Consider the following 22,074-nt stretch of genomic DNA (forward strand, 5'->3'; position numbering starts at 1 on the left):
GACATTGCAGTTGCTGTGGTGGCAATTTTATGTACCTCCTTTTATTTTTTTCTTGGAATGAGAATCATGCCCATAAGGTTAAAATTTTTATAGAATCTCTTTTGGTTTCCACCATGGCAGTAGAGTTCTAAAAAGGCTTTGCCTGGGCTAGGACTTCTCATAAAATTATGAACAAATCATTTGAACTGATCCCAGATGGAGAAACTGATTTTGAAAAACTGAAACCTTAAGATTCCTCAGTAACTCATCACCAAGTTTTGGTAAACTCATCACCAAGTGCACATTTGTGAGGCTAGGGGGAGAGGGAAAGGCTGACAATACTAATCCTGCAGATGCCTGGCTTCTCTTCCCCCCTCCCCCAGTGGAATCTAGAAAGAGAACCTCTTTCAGAGCCAAGACCTGCCTTCAGGGCTGCCCGCAGCCCTGTTCTGGGAAAGCCCTGTAGAAAACAATCATTTTAAATAGATCATATTCAGTTTTATTAAAAAACCAAAACAGCTGGGGCATTGATTTTGCAAACTTTGTAATGCCATTGGTATGTCTGATCTGGCCAAGATATTAAAAAGATATTTAAGGAGATGTCAGTGAGTGTCTCTAGCCCAGGCTTTGGCGTATTCAACAGTGTCATAGTGCCTTGAGTAATTTGTCTTCCTTTATGTTTCTCTGCGCAAAGAAGAGGGGAGGGAACATTTCTAACATGATTTACTGTGACACATCCATTATAATGAAAGCATGTGCCATTTGCCAGCACTCCTGGACAATCTGCCCCCTCCCAGATGCTCAGCCATATGTCCCAGGCTTTATGTGAGCAGGCATACTGCTGGTGGAGAAAGATTCTGGGATCTGAATACTTTAACAGAAATTCCAGAAAGCTCTGTGAAGAAAGCAGCAGGAAGGTCTGATCAACCAGGGGCTAGGTATTCTTAAAGATGGTTTCACCATGACCATGAAATAACGTTGATTGTCTCACTGGGGCCAAGAGTCATGCTGAGAATTGCTCAGGCTTAGTCTGTGGAGCTTTCCATCGTCCTAAGCTCAAGTTTCATGCCTTACCACCTGCCCTCCCATTGCTCTCCAGTCTCTGCTTGCAGCAGCCTAACCCTTTGTTATCAGAGCTTAGGCCTGCAAGCTCTTAGTTACGTAGGCTACTGGGCTATGCAAAAGCAGCTGCTGCTTGGCCATTCATGTTTCTGGCCTTCTGCCTATTGTAAAACTAGTTTAACTGCCTCTGCTCTTGGTATAAAACCAACATTTATTGAACACCTACTATATGGATGACATCATATGACACTCTGAAAAGCAAGATGAAATGTGTCATATGAGGGGGTCTTTGCCTTGAAAACCCCACAATCTAATTGGAATTTAGTAATCTCTATGTCCTAGTAAACTTTAGTAAAGTTTCCTGTACTCTTTATCCCTCAAGTGTCTCCATAGACAAAATACTCTACAGAATTGCTGTAAAGGAATATGTTTAAAATGCTTAGAACAGTATATAATAATAATAGGCACTAGTAAATTTTGACTACTTTTTTGGTCATTTGCTTTAGAAAAGGAGCTAATAAAATTATTCATCTGCCATAGTTTATATTAAGAGTTTTGAGTTCTCACTGTGCCGTGCAAGATGGGCAATTCCTGTTTCCCATTCATTTTTTAAATCCAGGGCTGCTCTGCCAGGTTAATAATTCATGTGAACTTTCCACATTGACAGAGATTACAATCAATGCCAGAGCTATGTGGTGCCAGAACTCATGATTTTATAAAGACAAATGAAATCGTCAGTAATGTTTCTAAGATACTAGAGGATATATGATAAAGTGATACCCAATGGATTGCCCAACAGGCCTTACGGGAAGACTCAACAAGAAAATGAACTTCAGTAGGGGCTACCAATACTGGATCATTCTACTCTTCCTGGCAGTAGGCCTGAAGGGGCAAGGAGGAAAGAGAAATTCCTCAAGCCCAGGAGGGATAGATGTTATGAGGAAGGCTGCCTGGAAGAAGCTGCCTGTCGCTCTGAGTAAAGGGACACAGCCAAACTGCCCATGACAAGCAGGGAGGGAGCCAGGAAAACAAATAGCCCATTTTACCCTCCCCCATCTCTCTTTGCTAGGGCCCTCGAGCAAGTAAGCTCTCTGCTACTATCTTGGAGGCCAGGAAAGGGTAGAGGGGCACAAGATGGCCCAGAGGAGCTCTATACGGAGAAAGGCAGCCTGGCAGCACAGAAACTAGCCTACTAGGGCATGGTTGCTCCTGTTTTTTTCCTGAGTTGGGTGGCTTGTGTCCAGCCCCGCTCTTCTGGACACACAGTAAAGGAAGAACTTCCTGTTTTTAATGTTTGTGTTGTTATTTCTTTGAGACAAGGCCTTGCATGTAGCCCAGGCTGGCCTCAGACTCTTCACAATCTTCCATCATACCCAACTAATGACAACATTTTTCAGTCTGTGCAGCTGTGTAAGTGTGGCTCCCTGAAAAGTCCATTGAGTGCTTTTGTCTAAAAACCAAACCAAACCAAACCTCCTTTTTTTTTTAAAGGAAGTTTTTAAAAAAAGAAATCTTGGAAATCATCTTTTAAAACACAACCTTTGTGGTTTGTTTCACTGGATGTTCTGAGCAGAGGAAAGGGGCCTGTTTGTTTACATTGCTATGCAACAGGAGGCATTGAGCAAATGGTTTCCCAGTTTTTATTATTTTAAACTTCACCCAGGAGAAAACCGATCCAAGCTTAAGAAAAAGAGCAGAAACGGAATCTAATGTTTTCAGAATTTTACTTGCAATTTCAAGGAACAGACAACATTAATAAATAGGAAGGAAGAAAAAGAAACTCTTACATTTCTCACTTTCAAGGTAAACCCATATAGAGCTATGTTTTTGCTAAACAGGTTATTTTCCAGCCAACTTGTATATTTAACACTAACAAACTTCTGCAAGTTTGGAAATACATCAGTTGTAACCAGATGTTAGCAGAAGGTTAAGCAGCTGCAGAATCCTCTTCTCTCTTCCTGACCCTGACAACATATGCCGTCTCTCCAACAGAAGCAGTCACAAGCAGGGAAGGAAGAGGGGCAGATGCCACCTCATATCCCATGTGATTTCAAGCTCACCCCCCACTTTGTCTATAAAAACTTCAAATTCCTTCATTGAAGTGTTTGCATAATGCCAGGAGACCTTCGGTTGACATGCATGTCTGTGCTCACTCTGTCAGATTGGCAGCCTCCATGCAGTTTCTGGACTTTCTGTTCAAGTGAGAAGGGAAAATGCACATGAGTGCCCTGAACTTGGTTAAATCAGACATCTGGAAACCAAGGGTGGGGAAAGGGAGCAAAGGTTAGGGAAAAATAACGCTCAGTAGCAACCAGCAAAACAAACTTCTCTAGAACAGGAAGAAAGGCATGCAAACAGGCATCAGCCTGGGCATAGCTCATCTTTTGGAAACAGTGTCCTCCACTTTCTAATTCCAGGACATGGGAAAGAAGTAAATACAGCCATCAAAATATGGCTATCCACAGGCTCCCTGTATTCATGACTTCATTCATTTTTTTTCCATTTCTCATACATATGCATTTTATTTACTTATTTATTTAGCTTTCATAAAGCAATTTATTAACAGAAAGTAATTTGAGAAGTCCTATTCACAGATGGCAACCACGATGACCTCCTTTCCTTAGAATGCTGTCAGAGGGGACGGAGTGACATCCCCAATCTGCCCAATCTTCATCCTTGAGTGAGGAAGAGCTCTGGGGACTGACTGGGCTCTAGGTCCAGGGGTCTTGGTTCTGTTTCCCGCTGTGGCCTGGAGTTTGATGTGCAGAGCAGTGATGCCCAGCTCCTTGCACCTCTGAGCTGCATCCTGGGCAGCCAACATGACTGCATATGGAGAGGACTCATCTCGGCCAGGCTTTACCTTCATTCCACCAGTCACAGATGGTTTCCCTGCCAGAAAGATCAGTAACATGGACAAAGGTATCATTGAAAGATGCAAAGATGCAGCAGACACCAAATACATTCTCTCCTTCAGCCACTTGGGGTCCAAGGCTGATGACTTGTTCTTCCTTCTATTCCTTACCCTTTCGAGGTGCCACCTCTGAACATCGGCACCAGCCTCCTTCATGGGAAAACATACATATGCATTTATGTGCATATGCATTAACATGCAATCAAAGCGAAAAGCAACAAATATTTTCAAACTAAAACGGAGTTATTAAAAGCGTACAGTTTTACATGTTTATGTAATTTTCCCTGCTACTACATATTCTCAAAATGGTTGTTTGTTCTAATTGAGTATAATTGAGTATACAGTTCCTCAGCTGGGCACGGTGGTGCATGCCTATAATCCCAGCACTCTGGGTGGCAGAGGCAGGAAGATTGCTTCGAGTTAGAGGTAAGCCTGGTCAACAAAGCAAATCCACAATAGCCGGGGCTACACAGAGAAACCTTGTCTCGAAAAAGCAAGACAAACAAACAAATAAATAAAACTGTTCTGGAATACAGAATAACTTATTGTAAAAACTGTATGTATAGTGTAGACATTTATATTATCTCTAGCTTTTTTATGTTTCAAATCATATTTTAGAGAATGTCTTTAAAAATCATCTTTGTAATGCTGTGTATAGGATACATTCCCAGTAGGGAAATGAACAGGTTGAGAAGCATTTAAGCTAGCCATGGTTATGCACACATAAGAATGGCCCCCATAGGCTCATATATTTGAATGCTTAGTCACCAGGGAGTTGAACTATTTGAAAGGATCAGAAGGATTAGAAGGTGTGGCTTTGTTGGGAAAAGTTTGTCACTGGGAGGTTTGGCTTTGAGGTATCTAAAGCGTAAGCCAGACTCAGTTCTCTCTCTTTGCTTGGGAATCAGGATGTAATTGTCAGTTACTGTTCCAGTGCCATGCATGCCTTCTGACACTGTAAGCAAGCCCCGAATTAAATGTTATATTATTTGCCTTAGTCATGGTGTCTCTTCATGGCAACAGAACAGTGACTAAGACAGTTTTACTAAGTAAAACATAATTATAAAGAATCCAATTACATTAAGATATTATAAAACATTAATAAAAAGACTTTGGCATAGTGACATATGTGTTCATTTATTAACATTAAAAGCTAGAAACAAACACACACTTTTATATAGACAAAAGAACTACCACCACATAAAAGTTAAAATGAATGTAAAGGTATTTCAACGTATCTACATCAATGATGCACTATGGATTTATTTCTGTAACAAAGTCTAGGTACTGAAAACACTGCTGTGGTCCATTACCTGCCTTGTTTTAATGAGCTCTAATAAAAGATGCAATTGTGTTGTTACCACAAAATGCCTGATGGACCCCTGGTCAATAATCACTCAATATGCTCAGAAGGTAAAAGTTTGAAAAGACAGTCTCTCCACCTCCTCCGCACTACTAGAAATGTGACATTTCTTCTGGACTCCTTTCTTCTTTTTTCTCTAATTACCTCCTTTCTGGGAAGTTGCTGGAATACTACAGTGGGATTAGCTATATAGTGGAAGATCTTAGGGAAAGGGTTGAAGTTAATTAATAAGGCTACAGACTGTGTGCTCTGATCATGGGCTATCCTGAGCCACACTGACTACTCCATAACTACCTGTGTGACTGGAAAAGACCCCTGGTATTTCTGAGTCTTAGATTTTCTTCACTCAGAAAATAATTTGGCAATGCACTGGTTCTAAAAAATCCATGGTTGTGTAAAGATGTAACATTGGAGGAAGCTGAGTGAAGGGAATAAGGGACTCTCAGGCTATTTTTGTAACTCTTTTGTAGACCTAAAATTGTTTCAAAATGAAGAATTTTAATTTTTCTTAAACTTTCCTTTTACTATTAAACACAACAGTAACTTGGAAAAAAGCTTATTCTCCTTCTAGTTCTTACAATGTCTGACTTTAAAACATTTGTGAACTCCCATGGTACTTTGCTGATGACTGGATCTCTCCAAGAGAGTATTTGAGTGTCCAGAACAGAAAGCCTTTCTTGTTTTCTGAAGCATCTAAGCCCTTCATCTCTGCCAGTCACACTTTCTGTTTTTTCTCATCCTCGTTCACTGTATAAAATGAATTTGCTCCTTTCCCAGGAGCTACAGAACCTGAACTCATGGCGATTCTAAAGTGCAACTCAGAGTTGTCCAGACCTCCTGCCTGGCACACTATTCTCTCTTCTGGTCCCAGAGACAGGGCCCATTTCAGCACTGCTTGCCATGTGCTCTGCCTTCTCTGAAGCTCCTGCCTGCCTCAATAGGTCAATTTACTTCTTGTGCTTTTTGACCCCAGAAATCTTTCCATGTCTTATACTAAAGAGTATTTTATTTTCTTACACAGAGACCACAGAGTAAATATTTCCTATGGCTTTTTCTTCTTGATCACCGTACATTGTAAACACTTGGCACTCTGCTGTATTGAAGTGGTTGAGCCCAGGTTGAGGGAGTGTCCTGAGCTTCCAGCATCAGAGAGAACCAGAGTTCCAGTTGAATGGGGTGGCCTGGCTGGGACAGCACGGGCCCCTGGGCTTTAAGAAGCCTAACAAGGCTGGAGTGAGAGATTCAGAAGCAGCCTGTCTTTGGCAAGCCCAAGCAGGGTTCCCTTTGATGTGAAGTCTTGCTTGATCTTGCTTTGTGTGTCTGAATTTGTCCTTGGCAGACAGAAGGTGGTTCCTCTCCATCAGTGAGGTGCTCTTGAGTATTACTGCCATGCATTAGAGCAAGAATGTAGTGAAGCCGCTTTTAGGGGCTATAGGTGAGGCTAGGGTTGTTTCTGAAGGTTGTGGGGCAGACACTTAAAAAGAGCCTGAAGCTAAGGCTCTGAGCAAGAAAGCTATGGCAGGCCCAGAACTTCGAACCTGGGTTTTTGTTTGCTATGGGGATGATTCGAAAGGAATACAGAAAAATTAGAAGCAAAATTATGAAAGTGGTTTTATTGATTAAAACACAGATTTATTTACAAATGTCAACTGCAATTGAGTCAGGTTAGTCTCATTCAGACACTGGTTTGTGAATATCGTGGTTTGAATGAGAAGTGTCCCCAGTCGTCTTGGGACATTTGAATACTTGGTCTGCAGTAGGAGGGAAGCTATTTGGGAAGGTTTGGGGGGCGGGGTTAGGAGTCTTGTTAGAGGAAGTATGTCACTGGGGAAGGACTCTGAGATTTAAAATCCTCACGTCTTAGCCAGGGTTTCTATTGCTGCATGAATGCTCTGGCCAAAAGCAAGTTGGAGAGGAAAGAATCTCTTTGGCTTACACTTCACATAGTAGTCCATCATTGAAGGAAGCCAGGACAGCAACTCAAACAGGACAGGAACCTGGAAGGCAGGAGCTGATACAGAGGCTACGGAAGGGTTGGAAGGGTGCTGCTTCCAGGCTTGATCCTTATCCATTGTTCAGCCTGCTTTCTTATAAAACCAAGGACCATCACCCCAGGAATAGCACCACCCACAATGGGCTTGACCCTCCCCCATTAAACACTCATTAAGAAAATGCCCTACATGTTTGCCTACAGCCAATCGTATGAAAGCATTTTCTCAGCTGAAGCTTCCTCCTAACTGATGACTCTAGCTTGTGGCAAGTTGATGTAAAACTAGCCAGTACACCTCACAACACTTCCAGCTCACTCTCTCTGCTTGGTGCTTGTGAGTGAAGATGCCCCCTCAGCTTCCAGCTTGGCCACTATGTCTGCCCCTTGTGGTCGTGCTCCTCTGCCATAGTGGACTTTTATCTCTCTGGAACCATGAAACTAAATAAGCTCTTTTTATCTGTTAGTTGTCTTGGTCATGGTAATTAACACAGTAATTAATATAGTAATTAATACAGTGATGTTACTAATAGCAACTAGCTGGACTTCTCTTACATCCACATGAACGTCATTGATGTTCTCGTCTTTTTTCAGCTCTCCCTCTTCCTACTTCCTGGGTTCCTTATGGCTGAACAAAATCCTGTAACTGGTTGGTACAAAAGAGTAAATATGATACAGGTTGCTTTTTCTTTTTTGTTTGTTTGTTTTTATTTTTGTTTTTTTTTTTTTCCTGATATTGAATTACTGATGCAAGGCTTTCCAGAACTCCCTTCTCTGGACTTGAAACCACCAGTATGAGAACTCTGTAACATCAGAATCTGCCAGTCCAATGGATGGAACAAGTAGCAGGAATGTTGCTTATGACAGCATGGCCTGGACTGCTCTGCACATCAAAGACCCGGAAGGCTCCCTTTCTTTGTCCTTTCACATCCGTGGAGATTGGACATGGAGGTTGATCCTTATGGATTGTTCAGCTGCTTTCTTAGAGACTCAAGGACCACCAGCCCAGCAACAGCACCACCTACCATGGTCTGGTCATGGTCTCCCCAATTAATCACTCGTTAAGAAAATGCCCTACACGTTTGCCTACAACCAGTCTTTCTCAATTGAAGCAATCCTTAATGGCCTTGAAAAAGCAGCTCACCCTAAGCTAGAATTTCTCACAGCCGAAGTAGTTTCTCCTAAGGAATAAGATTAAGCTTTGGGAAGCTAAAGGATTTGTAGATCAAAGCCCCAGCTAGGCTCAAGAAAAACTCCAAAGTGTTGATCAAATCTTGTTAAGCATTAAGGAACCACAAGAGAAACTCATTTATGGAACACATTAGTTTAGTCTCCCTAATTAATTGGGCTATGTTTCTGTGGTCAGAGAACACAGCCACTGAGATGCTTTCTCATAAGAATGGACAGAGAAGAGGAATGTGGCTGGAGAAGAGTCACAGATTCAGAAGGACTCAGAAAACACCGGCTGGGGAGCAGAACCGGCACCATCTACACTGTAGAGAAGGTAATGTGCGTCCTTTGGAGCCAGAGGGCACTGGCTAGAGCCTCCAGTGAGATGCTCAGGGACACAGTGGATCCGGAAAGTTTTAAGGAAGACATTGATTTTTAAGCAGTACTTGACATTGGGAGCACAGGTAACAGGGGCACAGGTACACATTGTCAGGCCTTCTCAGAAATGGAGCGGAAGTTAACAGAGTTTGGATTGAGGGGCCAGTAGAGCATGACACCTTGAGATGTATGTATGAGATGAAGAAAAGCTAGGTGACTGGTAAACGATGAAGAATTTTGGTAATCAAGTAACTAGCTGGGTGTGTACTTGTGATCTCCTGGGGAGACTGAAGCAGGAGAGTCAAGAGCTTGAAGCCAACTATGTACTTCAATCCCATCTCAGAAATATAAAGCAGAGCCATATGTGAAGGGCTGAATACAAATCAAGTGCAATGGCATTACCTGTGTGAAAATGTTATAATGAAACCAGTACTTTTTATGATAATCATATATATAAATGTATGTATGTATACACACACACACACACACATGCATACTAGTTACCTCTCTTAGCATATCACAAAATACCTGGCAGAAGCAACTTCAGGGAGGAGGGGTTGATTTTGGCTCATGGTTGTAGGCACAGCTCATCATCGTGGGAGCCGTGTCTGCCAGCGAGGCTCCCTTGCTCATGGCAAAAGCGCGAGGCGGCAGCTTTTTGGATCTCAGTGGATCAGGGAACATTGAGAGCAAAAGCGGAAGCAGAGAAGGTCCACTACCCACCAGCTGGGCCCCATGTCCCGGAGGGTCATAGCTTCTCAGAGCAGTGCCTCAAGCTGGGGATCCAGTATTAAAACCAATGAGCCCATCACACACACACACACACACACACACACACAGAGAGAGAGAGAGAGAGAGAGAGAGAGAGAGAGAGACAGAGAGAGACAGAGAGAGAGAGAATAACATAACCGGATCATTGAGATGGTTGCTCGACACGAAGGCCTGACAAACTTGAGTTTGAACCCCTGGAAACGACGCGCAAGTGGAAGGAGAGACCCAGCTCACAGCTGGTCTTTGACCTCGACACACATGCTGTGGCATGTGCACCCGGCCTCTCACTACAAACACGTGTGCACAGCTGTGCACAATGATAGTACGAATAAGTAAAAAATTATAAAACAAAATAGCTAACACGAAAAGAAGCATTTCAAGGAGGAAAAGCCCCAGCAAAAGAGGGACAGAGAAAGGAGACTGACGGAGATATTAACGTCACTACCTGGGAGAGAGATAGCGGGGCCCGAGAAACCGGAAAAGCGGAACAGTGTTTATGCGAGAGAAGAATGTTGGTTGCAGTCATCGTTGCCCCCCAGTCTCCAGCCTTGATTCTCTTGGATGGAACTCCTGCTTTTCCTTAATCACACAGCTGTCCACAATAAAGTTCACATTTCTCAGCTTTCTCTTCCAATAGGTCTGACCACTGGCAATAAGGGAACAAAAGTGTGGTATAGTATAACGATTTCTTTCTCCTCTCTTGCTGGTTAGAATGTCGCCAAGACAGAAGGAGCTAGAGCTGTCATTTTTGTACAGGGTAGGGGGAGGACTCAAGTTCAAGGGTAGTCTGAGCTAAAGATTCTATCTCAAGGTGAAAAAAGGAATCAAGTCCCTGAAGAAAGAAATAGAAGAAGATATCAGATGGAAAGATCTCCCATGCTTATGGCTGGGCAGGATTAACATAGTAAAAATGGCCATCTTACCAAAAGCAATCTACAGATTCAATGCAATTCCCATCAAATTACCAACACAATTCTTTACAGACCTGGAAAGAAAAATTCTCACCTTCATATGAAACAAGAAACCCAGAATTGCTAAAACAAGTCTCTACAATAAAAGATCTTCAGGAGGTATCTCCATCCCTGATCTCAAGCTGTACTATAGAGCAACAGTTATAAAAACTACATGGTACTGGCATAGAAACAGAATGGTGGATCAATGGAACCGAACAGAGGACCCAGAAATAAACCCACACATCTATGGACACCTGATCTTTGACAAAGATGCCAAAACCATATAATGGAAAAAAGATAGCATCTTCAACAAATGGTGCTGGTCTAACTGGATGTCTACATGTAGAAAAATGAAAATAGATCCATACTTATCACCATGCACAAAACTGAAGTCCAAGTGGATCAAAGACCTCAACATAAAACCAGACACACTAAATCAGTTAGAAAAAAAAGTGGGGAATACCCTAGAACTCATTGGCACAGGAGACAACTTCCTGAAAGAACACCAACAGCACAGGCTCTAAGAGCAACAATCAATAAATGGGACCTCATGAAATTGAAAAGCTTCTGTAAAACAAAGGACACCGTCATCAAAACAAAACGACTGCCTACAGATTGGGAAAGAATCTTCACCAACCCTTTATCTGACAGAGGACTAATATCCAGTATATATAAAGAACTAAAGAAGCTGAAAAACAGCAAACCAAATAATCCACTTAAAAAATGGGGAACAGAGCTAAACAGAGAATTCTCTGTAGAGGAATATTGAATGGCAGAGAAACACTTAAAGAAATGCTCAACGTCCTTAGCCATCAGGGAGATACAAATCAAAACGACCCTGAGATTTCACCTTACACCCATCAGAATGGCCAAGATCAAAAACTCAAGTGACAACACATGCTGGAGAAGTTGTGGAGAAAGGGGAACCCTTCTCCACTGCTGGTGGAAATGTAAACTGGTACAACCACTCTGGAAATCAATCTGGCACTTTCTCAGACAACTAGGAATAGCACTTCCTCAAGATCCGGCCATACCACTCCTAGGCATATATCCAAAAGGGGCTCAAGTACACAATAAAGACATTTGCTCAACCATCTTTGCAGCAGCTTTATTTGTAATAGCCAGAAGGTGGAAACAGCCCAGATGCCCCTCAACTGAAGAATGGATGCAGAAATGCTACACAGTGGGGTATTACTCTGCAATGAAAAATAAGGAAATCATGACATTTGCAGGAAAATGGTGGGACTTGGAAAGGATCATCCTCAGTGAGCTGTCCCAGAAGCAGAAAGATACACACGGTATATACTCACTCATATAGACATATAACATAGGATAAACCTACTAAACCCTGAACATCTAAAGAAACTAATCAAGAGAGCGGACCCTGACTAAAACGCTCAATCCCCATCCCGAAAGGCAAAGAGGGTAGACATCAGAAGAAAAAGAAAACAGGAAACAACCTAGGAACCTGCCACAGAGGGCCTCTGAAAGGCTCTACCCTACAGACGATCAAAGCAGACACTGAGACTTAAGGCCAACTGATGGGCAAAGTGCATGGAATCTTAAGTAAGAAGTGGAAAATAGTAAGATCTGGAGAGGACAAGAACCCCACAAAGAGAGCAACAGAACCAGAAAATCTGAACACAGGGGTCGCCCCAGGGACTCATATTCCAACCAAGGAACATGCATGGAGATAACCTAGAACCCCTGCACAGATGTAGTCCATGACAGCGTAGTATCCAAGTGGGTTTCATAGTAATGGGAAGAGGGACTGCCTCTGACATAATCTGATAGGCCTGTTCTTTGATCACCTCCCCCTGAGGGGAGAGCAGCCCTACCAGGCCACAGAAGATGACAATGCAACCATTCCTGATAGGATCTGATAGACTAAGATCAGAAGGAAGGAGAGGAGGGCCTCCCCTATCAGTAGACTTGGGAGGGGCAAGCGAGAAGAAGGGGGAGGGAGGATGGGACTGGGAGGGGAGGAGGAAGGGGCTTATGGGGGGATACAAAGTGAATAAACTTTAATTAATAAAAAATAAAAATAAAAAAAAAGAAAGAAAGAAAATGATAAACAGCAGCGAGGCTCAGTTGCCCCATGTCTTGAAACTGGTCATTAAAGAGTGGAATGTGAAGTTTTCTACAAAAACTCATTTCTGCCAGAGCCCGCCTTTGTCACTGGACTCTGAGTGGTCTCTGCTGTATTTCAGCTTCCATCTCTTGGGGGAGGGATCTCAGTCCCTGGACTTCATTTAAAATGCTTCAGGAAGGGAGCCTGGAAAAGGTAGCTCTCAGTCCTACAGCCCCTGTCCTGCTGTAGTCTTCAGGAGGGGTGGAAAAGAACACTGAATTCTCATCTCTGCTTCTTCCCTGAGCGCTCTCAGACACTGTCAGCACTTTCACAGACAGCTCTTCTCCACTGACAAATTTTCCGGTGTGCTTTTAGAGAAAAAGATCTCACTGTGTTACCTGGGGCTGGCCTCAAGTCCATTATGTAGCCCAGGCTGCCCTTGAACTGTAGGGGTCCCACTGCCTGTTCTCCAAAATGATGAGACTGCAGTGGTATACCGCTCTACACAGCTGAGCTGATGATTTTTTCCAGCCAGTGAAACACTATCACGCATTTATTATTTTCAAGCACAATGTTAGGTACTTTGGAGAATTCGGTGATGGAATGTTTCAGGTCACTTTGACTCCTCCTCCTCAAAAATCTGTGATTGTAACTCTTTATCCATGGTTTTGCCTTCCATGGTTCAGTTACCTATGGTTGGTTAGTGTTCTAAAACCGTTAGATGGAAAATTCTGAAAATAATTCTTAACTCTTAAATAATATATTTTATAGTTCTGTTCTTAGATTTTTAAATTGCATTTTATTTATTTACTCATTTATTTGAAATTGGGGGATATCACTGCTTTTTTTTGGGGGGGGGGGAAGAGGGCATTGGAGAGATGGTCCAGTGGTTAAGAGCACTGGCTGTTCTTCCAAAGGTCCTGAGTTCGGTTCCCAGCAACCCACATGGTGGCTCACATATAATGAGATCTGGTGCCCTCTTCTGGCATTCAGCCACACATGCAGGCAAAAAACTATGTAAATAATAAATAAATAAATCTTAATTTAAAAAAAACCTAATTAAAATATTTAAAAAACAGCAGCTTTTGGGAATTGGTTCTCCCTTTTACCATGTGGTTCCCAGGGGTCAGACAGGTTCCTAGGCATTTACCCATTGATCACCATCCTGATATTTTTAGCTATTCTTAATTGTTTATTAGTAGTTATGCTTATTATTAAGCATAATATTAAATGTTTATTGTTATTGTATTTAATAAACTTAATTTTTATGCATGTAGGTATAAGAAAGAGCATAGTGGACCTTTGGTGCTATCTGCAGTTTTCGGTTGTATCTTCCTTAAAACTATAAAATGTTCAGTGTCAAAAAAGAACTCAGAAAACCATCCATCCCTCCTCATTATCGATCATATAAGATATCAAATTAAGTACCTTAATTCAAAATTGAAAGACTGTCCAGTCCCCAGCCTCTACTCATGCTCAAAACAGTATCATCTTCCAGTTCTATACTTGAGCTCTCTTGGACCACAGAGACAGGTGGGCTTTTCTTTTCTTTTGTTTTCTCTTCTTTTCTTTCTTTCCTTTTTACCTTCCTTCCTTTCTTCCTTCCTTTCTTTCTTGGTGCATGGAGCTTTCTTTTTCACCATCAGCATTTCTTCACTGACACTGTTTTTCCCCACCTCCTCTCCCTCTCAGAGGGATCCCTTAGTGTCCATTAAGCATTGTCCTGTAAAAAGTGGTTTCTGACACCTTACATCTAGGGACCAGCGTCCCTCCCTAAGAACACCAGGGCAAGGCCTGGGGGTGGGGGTGCTCAATCCCAAATTAAAACTAAAATAAAAGAATACCAAGTGCTTATCCTCTTTGAATGGAGGCATTCAGTCTATTTTCTGTTAATTTTAAAAATAAACACCATTTTTCCTAGCAGACCAGAAACTTCCTTTCCTTATTTATCTCTTAGTGTCCTTATTCCTTTTAGTGCTCATAGTTACCAAATTAGTACATAAACAACTGAAAAACAGTTTTTATTTTAGGAAAATTTAAAACCTTCTACTGGGAATAGAGAAAGTGTGGTCCCAGTTTCCTGACATGGCACCCATAAGGCTTTGCCTAGAATTTCATTGTTCTTAGATGATTCACACTCCTTTTCTCAGTTCTTTAATTGTTTTGACAACAAACAAGCATTTTTGTTCTTTCTGCTTACCTTGCCCAACTTTCACTTTCCATTATTCTTGCAATTAAATGTGTAATCTGAATTACATTGCTTCCATTTGTTACTAAACCACAAACCAGATGAAAATGTTTCTTTATGAATACAGCAATAAAAACAGTAAATTATATTTCTATGTTTCTAATAAAAACAATAATTAGTCAAAACATTAGCTTAATTATAAGTGGTGGAGAACATATTCACAAATATGCTTTCAAATTCTACATGAGAAAAATCCATTCACCAATTATTAACACCTCCAATTAGAAAATAGCTCTCGGACTTTGCCCTGTCATCAAAGCCAAAGACTTTAAAATAGAACCACACACAAAAGCACTAGCACTAAATAATAGCTTTTCTATCAAAGAGAGCTTTACTCAACAGTGCTGAACTCTGCTCTGATTTCCTTTTTCAGAGGTTCTCTCTCTCTTTATCTCTCTCTCTCAAACAAGTTTCTACCTTCTTCAAGGGAAGGTACACAGTTTCTTTCCCATCAGCCTTTACTCTCTAGGATTTTGTGTACTTTCTTACTATTCTTGTCTTTAAGCAGTAAATTTTCAAACACAATATCTTTATTGTAAGAAATTATTACTGATTATACATGAAGCGTTATGTCATTAATATCATTATGCAAAGCTATCCCTCCAAATTCCTTCAAATACCACCAACCTTCCTCCATGCTCAATAAAATAATGCTTAAAAAAGATTTCTTATAATTAAAACTAGGTCTGTTATATAAAAACCCACATGTCCTGTTCTCTGACACGTGTGTGTACATTAGTTCTATTGTCAGCTTTGGCATGGAAACTTCTTTTGGCAATGGATGGCAATTACTGAAGAGGCTCATAAGCAGTCAGGGTTGAAAGTTGAGCTTTGAATGAAACATTTTCATCACCCTCTGAAGAGGGGGTAGAATGTCAGAGCCAGAGGAAGGGGTAGAACTGTTTTCTGGATGTGGCCTGCATGACCACTGCGCTCTTGAACTTACAGCACTTGTGTTTACCCGCACAAGACCTGCATGAGGTTAGACCCCTCAAGATCATGCCTTGGAGGGGGCTGAATCACAAAGCCGCACATCTGATGATATATAACACAGCTAATGGTTGCGGGGAGAGGGGAAGAGACTTCCTCTAGTGGTGTAGCCACTGTTAAGTTGCTCCTGTTTCTGTAAATAACCTCTCATCCCTACTCCTCTAAGTTGCCCTAATTAAACTTATTGTGTTACACACATGCGCACACACACACCATGGAAGTAGGAGGAGGAATACTTAGGAAGAGAAAGGTGATAAGCGGGAGGAGGGGGAGGAGTATAGACAGTAATGGGGGAGAGTGACTAAGGTCAAAATACAATACACGCATATCTGAAAATGCCACAGTGAGACCCACTATGATATGTAATTGATATTGGTGAATTAAAAACTAAAAAGGAAAGACAACATAATCTGTAATAAACTGGGCATCTTGGCACATGCCCATAATTCCAGTACTTGGGAGGGAAAGCAAGAGGATCAGGGGTTTTGGGTTATCCTCAACTACATAATGAGTTCAAGGCCAGCTTATGCTAGTAGAGCTCTTGTCTGAGAAAGAGAGAGAGAGAGAGAGAGAGAGAGAGAGAGAGAGAGAGAGAAACATGCACTCTGTAATTCTAGCATTTGGGAGATGAAGATAGTTGGGTCAGGACCTGTGGTGCTTAGTTGGATTTTATGTCAGCTTGACACATGCCAGTGTCATCTGGGAAGAGGGAACTTTAATTGAGAAAAAATGACTTTATAAGACTGGCCTATAGGCAAGTCTGTGGGGCATTTTCTTGATGAATAGTTGATATGGGAGGGTCCAGCCCACTGTGAATGGTGCCATCCCTAGGCAGCTGATACCGGGTAGACTGAGGAAGCTATGGAGAGCACTCCAGTAAACAGCCCTCCACTATGGCCTCCGCTTCAGATTCTGCCTCTAGGTCCCTACCTGGAGCTCTTCCTTGGCTTCCCTCAATGGACTGACCTGGGATATGTAAGTCAAATAAGCCCTTTTCTCCCCCAACTTATTTTTGGTCAGTGTTTTATGCGTAGCAATAGAAACCCTAATTGATACAGGAGCTCGGGATCTTTGACTATATAGCAAGTTCAGAGCCAGCATGCATGTGCTACATGAGTCCCTGGAGAGAAAGTGGGGGAAGGGAACAGGATGTGGGAATACAAAGAGGAAAGGCTCATAACCACCTAGAAGTGAAGCCACCTAGACATGGTGGGTGGACACACTCTAGACAAATCCAACAGAAGAAGTAATAACTTCTTGGGCTTATCTCAACCAGCCACCAGCATACACTTATCAAAAGTACATCTTGGTTATGCTTCTGAATTTTGATGAGGACCCTTAGCCCTCCCCTCTCACTGCTTAGCCACCGCAGCACACACTTCTGCTCAGAGGAGCACTGCAGGCTTTGGCAGTCCAGGTGGGTTTGTGAGGGAGATTACAGCCTTTAACTCCCCCGAGGCTGTGTTGTTATTCAAAGTCCAGCTGTAAGAAATATGTTTACAGAATTGTGATTCAAGGACATTGGTGTCCTTACATTCAAGAGACGAGCTAAACATCACCCTTGAATTACATCAGATCATAGCAGGGCTGTCTACCTGAATATATTGACTTGGTTCCTTGAAGACCTCCTTTGTCCAGATTTGTGCCTTAGCCTGAGCCATTAGCCTAGGGAACATAAAGTTCCACAGGGTGGGATGGAGTTTTCCAGTGGATCACAGTCTGGAGCAGTGGTTCTCAGCCTTCCTAGCTGTGACCTTCTAATACCACTCCTCATGTTGTGGCGAACCTCCAACCACAAAACTTTTTGTTGCTACTTTGTAACTATATTTTTGCTATTGTTATCAACTGTAATGTAATGTAAATATCTGTGTGTTCTGATAGTCTTAGGTGACCCCTGTGAAAGGGTCATTCAAACGCCAAAGGGCTTGAGGAACACTGATCTAGAGCATCACACGGTAACCTCTTTCCAAGGACACAAAACATGCAAACTGTGTATCTTGTGTGGAAAGTACTAAGTTTGAAGCATTCCCCAAACCATCCCTTTCCTGGCTTTCTTGGAAAGGCCTCAAAAGTAAACATTTATTTTCCAGTCCCTTCTAGCCAGGTGATCTCAGTCTGGCCATGAAGCAAAAGAGAAAATTTGCAAGGGTGTTTCGAGGATGGCAATTGCTTGGTGGGAGGAAATGCAGATGGAGAAAGCACAGGGCTGTTTTTCCCCTCTGCCTCCAGAGCCCTTCCTGGCCACTGATATGAGCCAGTCGGAAGGGCAACACATGAGACAAGGAAGCTCTGACTGGGAATGAAAGCTAATACCCCAAGCACAGCAAAGAAAATGCCTTTAATTCGTTTGAATCATTTGATTAATTTGAACAAACACCTCCCTCTAGGTTTCTGTTCACATGGGAAACAACCACAGATTCATGTAAGTAGCTCTTAGGTAGGTTTCCTGTTACTTTTAGCTTACTAAATCCTAACCACTCATACAAAAATTAGGTTCATTTTTATTTTATGGTTTGTTTAAATCTTGCCAGTAAGTCTTTTTTGGTCTTAATTGGTCTTGAATATTACAAAATTGTAATTTATATCTGTCAAGACACTATGAGGTCTGTCTTTGTTTGATCTTGATTTTATTTTATTTTATTTTATTATTTTTTTTTTTTTATTTTATTTTATTTTTCTTTTTAGTTACATTTTGTTAACTCTGTGTCCCAGCTGTATCCCGCTCCCTCATTCCCTCCCCAACCCCACACTCCCTCCCTGGTCTCCTCCCTGCCCCTTTCCAAGTCCCCTTATAGGGGAGGACCTCCTCCCCTTTCATCTGACCCTGTTTTATCAGGTATCTTCAGGGCTGGCTGCAAAGTCCTCTACTGTGGCCTAACAGACTGCTCCTCCCCTGGGGTGGGGGTCAAACAGCCTGCCCTTGAGATCCTATTAGAAATAGTCCGTGTTCCCCTTACTTTGGAAAACTACTTGGTTACTGAGCTACCACAGGCCACATCCGAGCAGAAGTTCTAGGTTATATCCATAGATGGTCCTTGGTTGAGTGTCAGTCTCAGAAAAGACCCTGTGCCCAAATATATTTGGTCCTTGTGGAGCTCCTATCCTTTCCATATCATACTAACTTCCCTTCTTTCATATGATTCCCTGCACTCTGCCGAGGGTTTGGTTATGAGTCTTAGTGTCTGCTTTGAAACACTGCTAGGTAGAGTCTTTCAGATGCCTTTTGTGATAGACTCCTGTCATAAGTTCAATGCACATCCCATTTGTCTTTCTAAATGAGGATTAATCACCTTCGCCTGTGTCCACTTTCTTGATTATCTTCTTTAGGTGTGTAGATTTCATTATGTTTATCGTGTCTTGTAGGTCTATATAAGCGAGTATATACCAAGTTTGTCTTTCTCCTTCTGGGATACTTCACTCAGAATGATCTTTTCTAGATCCCACCACTTGCCTGCAAATTTCATGATTTCTTCCTTTTTGATTGCTGAGTAGTATTCCATTGTGTAAAAATACCACAGTTTCTGTATCCATTCCTCCGTTGATGGACATCTGGGTTGTTTCCAAGTTCTGGCTATTACAAATAAAGCTGCTATGAACATGGTTGAACAAATGTCCTTGTTGTGTACTTGAGCAAATTTTGGGTATATACCTAGGAGTGGTATAGCTGGGTCTTGAGGTAGCACTACTCCTAGTTGTCTGAGAAAGCGCCAGATTGACTTCCAGAGTGGTTGAACCAGTTTACATTCCCACCAGCAATGGAGGAGGGTTCCCTTTTCTCCACAACCTCTCCAGCATGTGCTATCACTTGAGTTTTTCATCTTGGCCATTCTGATGGGTGTAAGGTGATATCTCAGGGTCGTTTTGATTTGCATTTCCCTAATGGCTAATGAGGTTGAGCATTTCTTTAAGTGTTTCTCTGCCATTCGACGTTCCTCTTTCGAGAATTCTCTGTTTAGCTCTGTTCCCCATTTTTTAAGTAGATTACTTGGTTTGTTGCTTTTCTGCTTCTTTAGTTCTTTATATATACTTGATATTAGCCCTCTGTCAGATAAAGGGTTGGTGAAGATTCTTTCCCAATCTGTAGGCTGTCTATTTGTTTTGATGACAGTGTCTTTTGCTTTACAGAAGCTTTTCAGTTTCATGAGGTCCCATTTATTGATTGTTGCTCTTAGAGCCTGTGCTGTTGGTGTTCTGTTCAGGAAGTTGTCTCCTGTGCCAATGAATTCTAGGCTGTTTCCCACTTTTTTTTCCAGCTGATTTAGAGTATCTGGTTTTATGTTGAGGTCCTTGATCCACTTGGACTTTAGTTTTGTGCAGGGTGATAGATATGGATCTATTTTCATTTTTCTGCATGTAGACATCCAGTTGGTCCAGCACCATTTGTTGAAGATGCTGTCTTTTTTCCATTGAATGGATTTGGCTTCTTTGTCAAATATTGAGAATTCATAGGTGTGTGGGTTTATTTCTGGGTCTTCTATGCGATTCCATTGATCCTCCTTTCTGTTTCTATGCCAATACCATGCAGTTTTTATTACTGTTGCCCTGTAGTACAGCTTGAGATCGGGAATGGAGATACCTCCAGATGATCTGTTGTTGTACAGGATCGTTTTGGAGATTCTGGGTTTTTTGTTTCTCCATATGAAGCTGAGAATCTTTTTTTCAAGGTCTGTAAAGAATTGAGTTGGTATTTTGATGGGAATTGCATTGAATCTGTAGATTGCTTTTGGCAGGATGGCCATTTTCACAATGTTAATCCTACCAATCCATGAGCACGGGAGATCTTTCCATCTTCTGAGATCTTCTTCAATTTCTTTCTTCAAAGACTTGAAGTTTTTCTCAAATAGGTCTTTCACTTGCTTGGTTAGAGTCACACCAAGGTACTTTATGTTGTTAGTGGCTATTGTGAAGGGTGTTGTTTCCCTAATTTCTTTCTCAGCCTTTTTGTCTTTGGTATACAAGAGGGCCTCTGATTTTTTTGAGTTGATTTTGTATCCTGCCACTTTGCTGAAGGTGTTTATCAGCTGAAGAAGTTCTCTGGTTGAATCTTTGGGGTCGCTCATGTATACTATCATATCATCTGCAAATAGTGACACTTTGACCTCTTCCTTTCTGATTTGTATCCCCTTGATCTCCTTTAGTTGTCTTATTGCTCTGGCTAGGACTTCAAGTACAATGTTAAAGAGATATGGAGAGAGTGGGCAGCCTTGTCTTGTCCCTGATTTCAGTGGGATTGATTTAAGTTTCTCTCCATTGAGTTTGATGTTGGCTATAGGCTTGCTGTATATTGCCTTTACTATCTTTAGGTATGTGCCTTGTATCCCTGATCTCTCCAAGACTTTAAACATAAATGGGTGCTGGACTTTGTCAAATGCTTTTTCAGCATCTAAGGAGATGATCATGTGGTTTTTCTCCTTCATTTTGTTTATGTGGTGGATTACATTGATGGATTTCCGTATGTTGAACCACCCTTGCATTCCTGGGATGAAGCCTACTTGGTCATGGTGGATGATATCTTTGATGTGTTCTTGGATTCGGTTTGCAAGTATTTTATTGAGTATTTTTGCATCAATGTTCATAAGAGAGATAGGTCTGAAGTTCTCTTTTTTTGTTGGATCTTTGTGTGGTTTAGGTATCAAAGTGACTGTGGCTTCATAGAATGAGTTTGGTAGTGTTCCTTCTGTTTCTATTTTATGGAATAGTTTGTGGAGAATTGGTGTTAGTACTTCTTTGAAGGTCTTGTAGAATTCTGCGCTGAAGCCATCTGGTCCAGGGCTTTTTTTGGAGGGGAGACTGTTAATGACTGCTTCTATTTCCTTGGGAGATATAGGACTATTCAGTCTTTCTACCTGATCTTGACTTAATTTTGGTAGATGGAATCTGTCAAGAAAGTTATCCATTTCATTTAGATTTTCAAATTTTGTGCCATATAGGCTTTTGTAGTATGACCTAATAATCGTTTGGATTTCCTCAGTGTCTGTGGTTATGTCCCCATTTTCCTTTCTGATTTTGCTGATTTGTATGGTTTCTCTCTGCTTTTTAGTTAGTTTGGCTAAGGGTTTGTCTATCTTGTTGATTTTCTCAAAGAACCAGCTTTTTGTTTCATTGATTCTTTGGATAATTTTATTTGTTTCTAATTGATTGATTTCTGCCCTTAGTTTGATTATTTCCAGCCGTCTGCTCCTCTTGGGTGT

The 22,074-nt window shown here is 41.6% G+C and overlaps 1 protein-coding gene across 1 annotated transcript in view; it reads right to left on the reverse strand.

The window, feature by feature from the left end:
* Positions 1-2,892: 2,892 nt before the first annotated feature.
* The window catches only part of LOC129668756 (40S ribosomal protein S14-like), a 31,954-nt gene continuing 12,772 nt past the window's right edge, over positions 2,893-22,074 (reverse strand). Inside the window, exon 2 of the mRNA XM_055596843.1 lies at positions 2,893-3,930. Coding sequence (XP_055452818.1) covers positions 3,662-3,930 — 269 coding nt within the window. The 3' untranslated portion in view covers positions 2,893-3,661. The remainder of the gene's footprint in view (positions 3,931-22,074) is intronic.

Source organism: Psammomys obesus, unplaced genomic scaffold (assembly GCF_907164565.1).
Source record: "Psammomys obesus unplaced genomic scaffold, mPsaObe1.curated_primary_1811, whole genome shotgun sequence".
Taxonomy (NCBI): domain Eukaryota; kingdom Metazoa; phylum Chordata; class Mammalia; order Rodentia; family Muridae; genus Psammomys; species Psammomys obesus.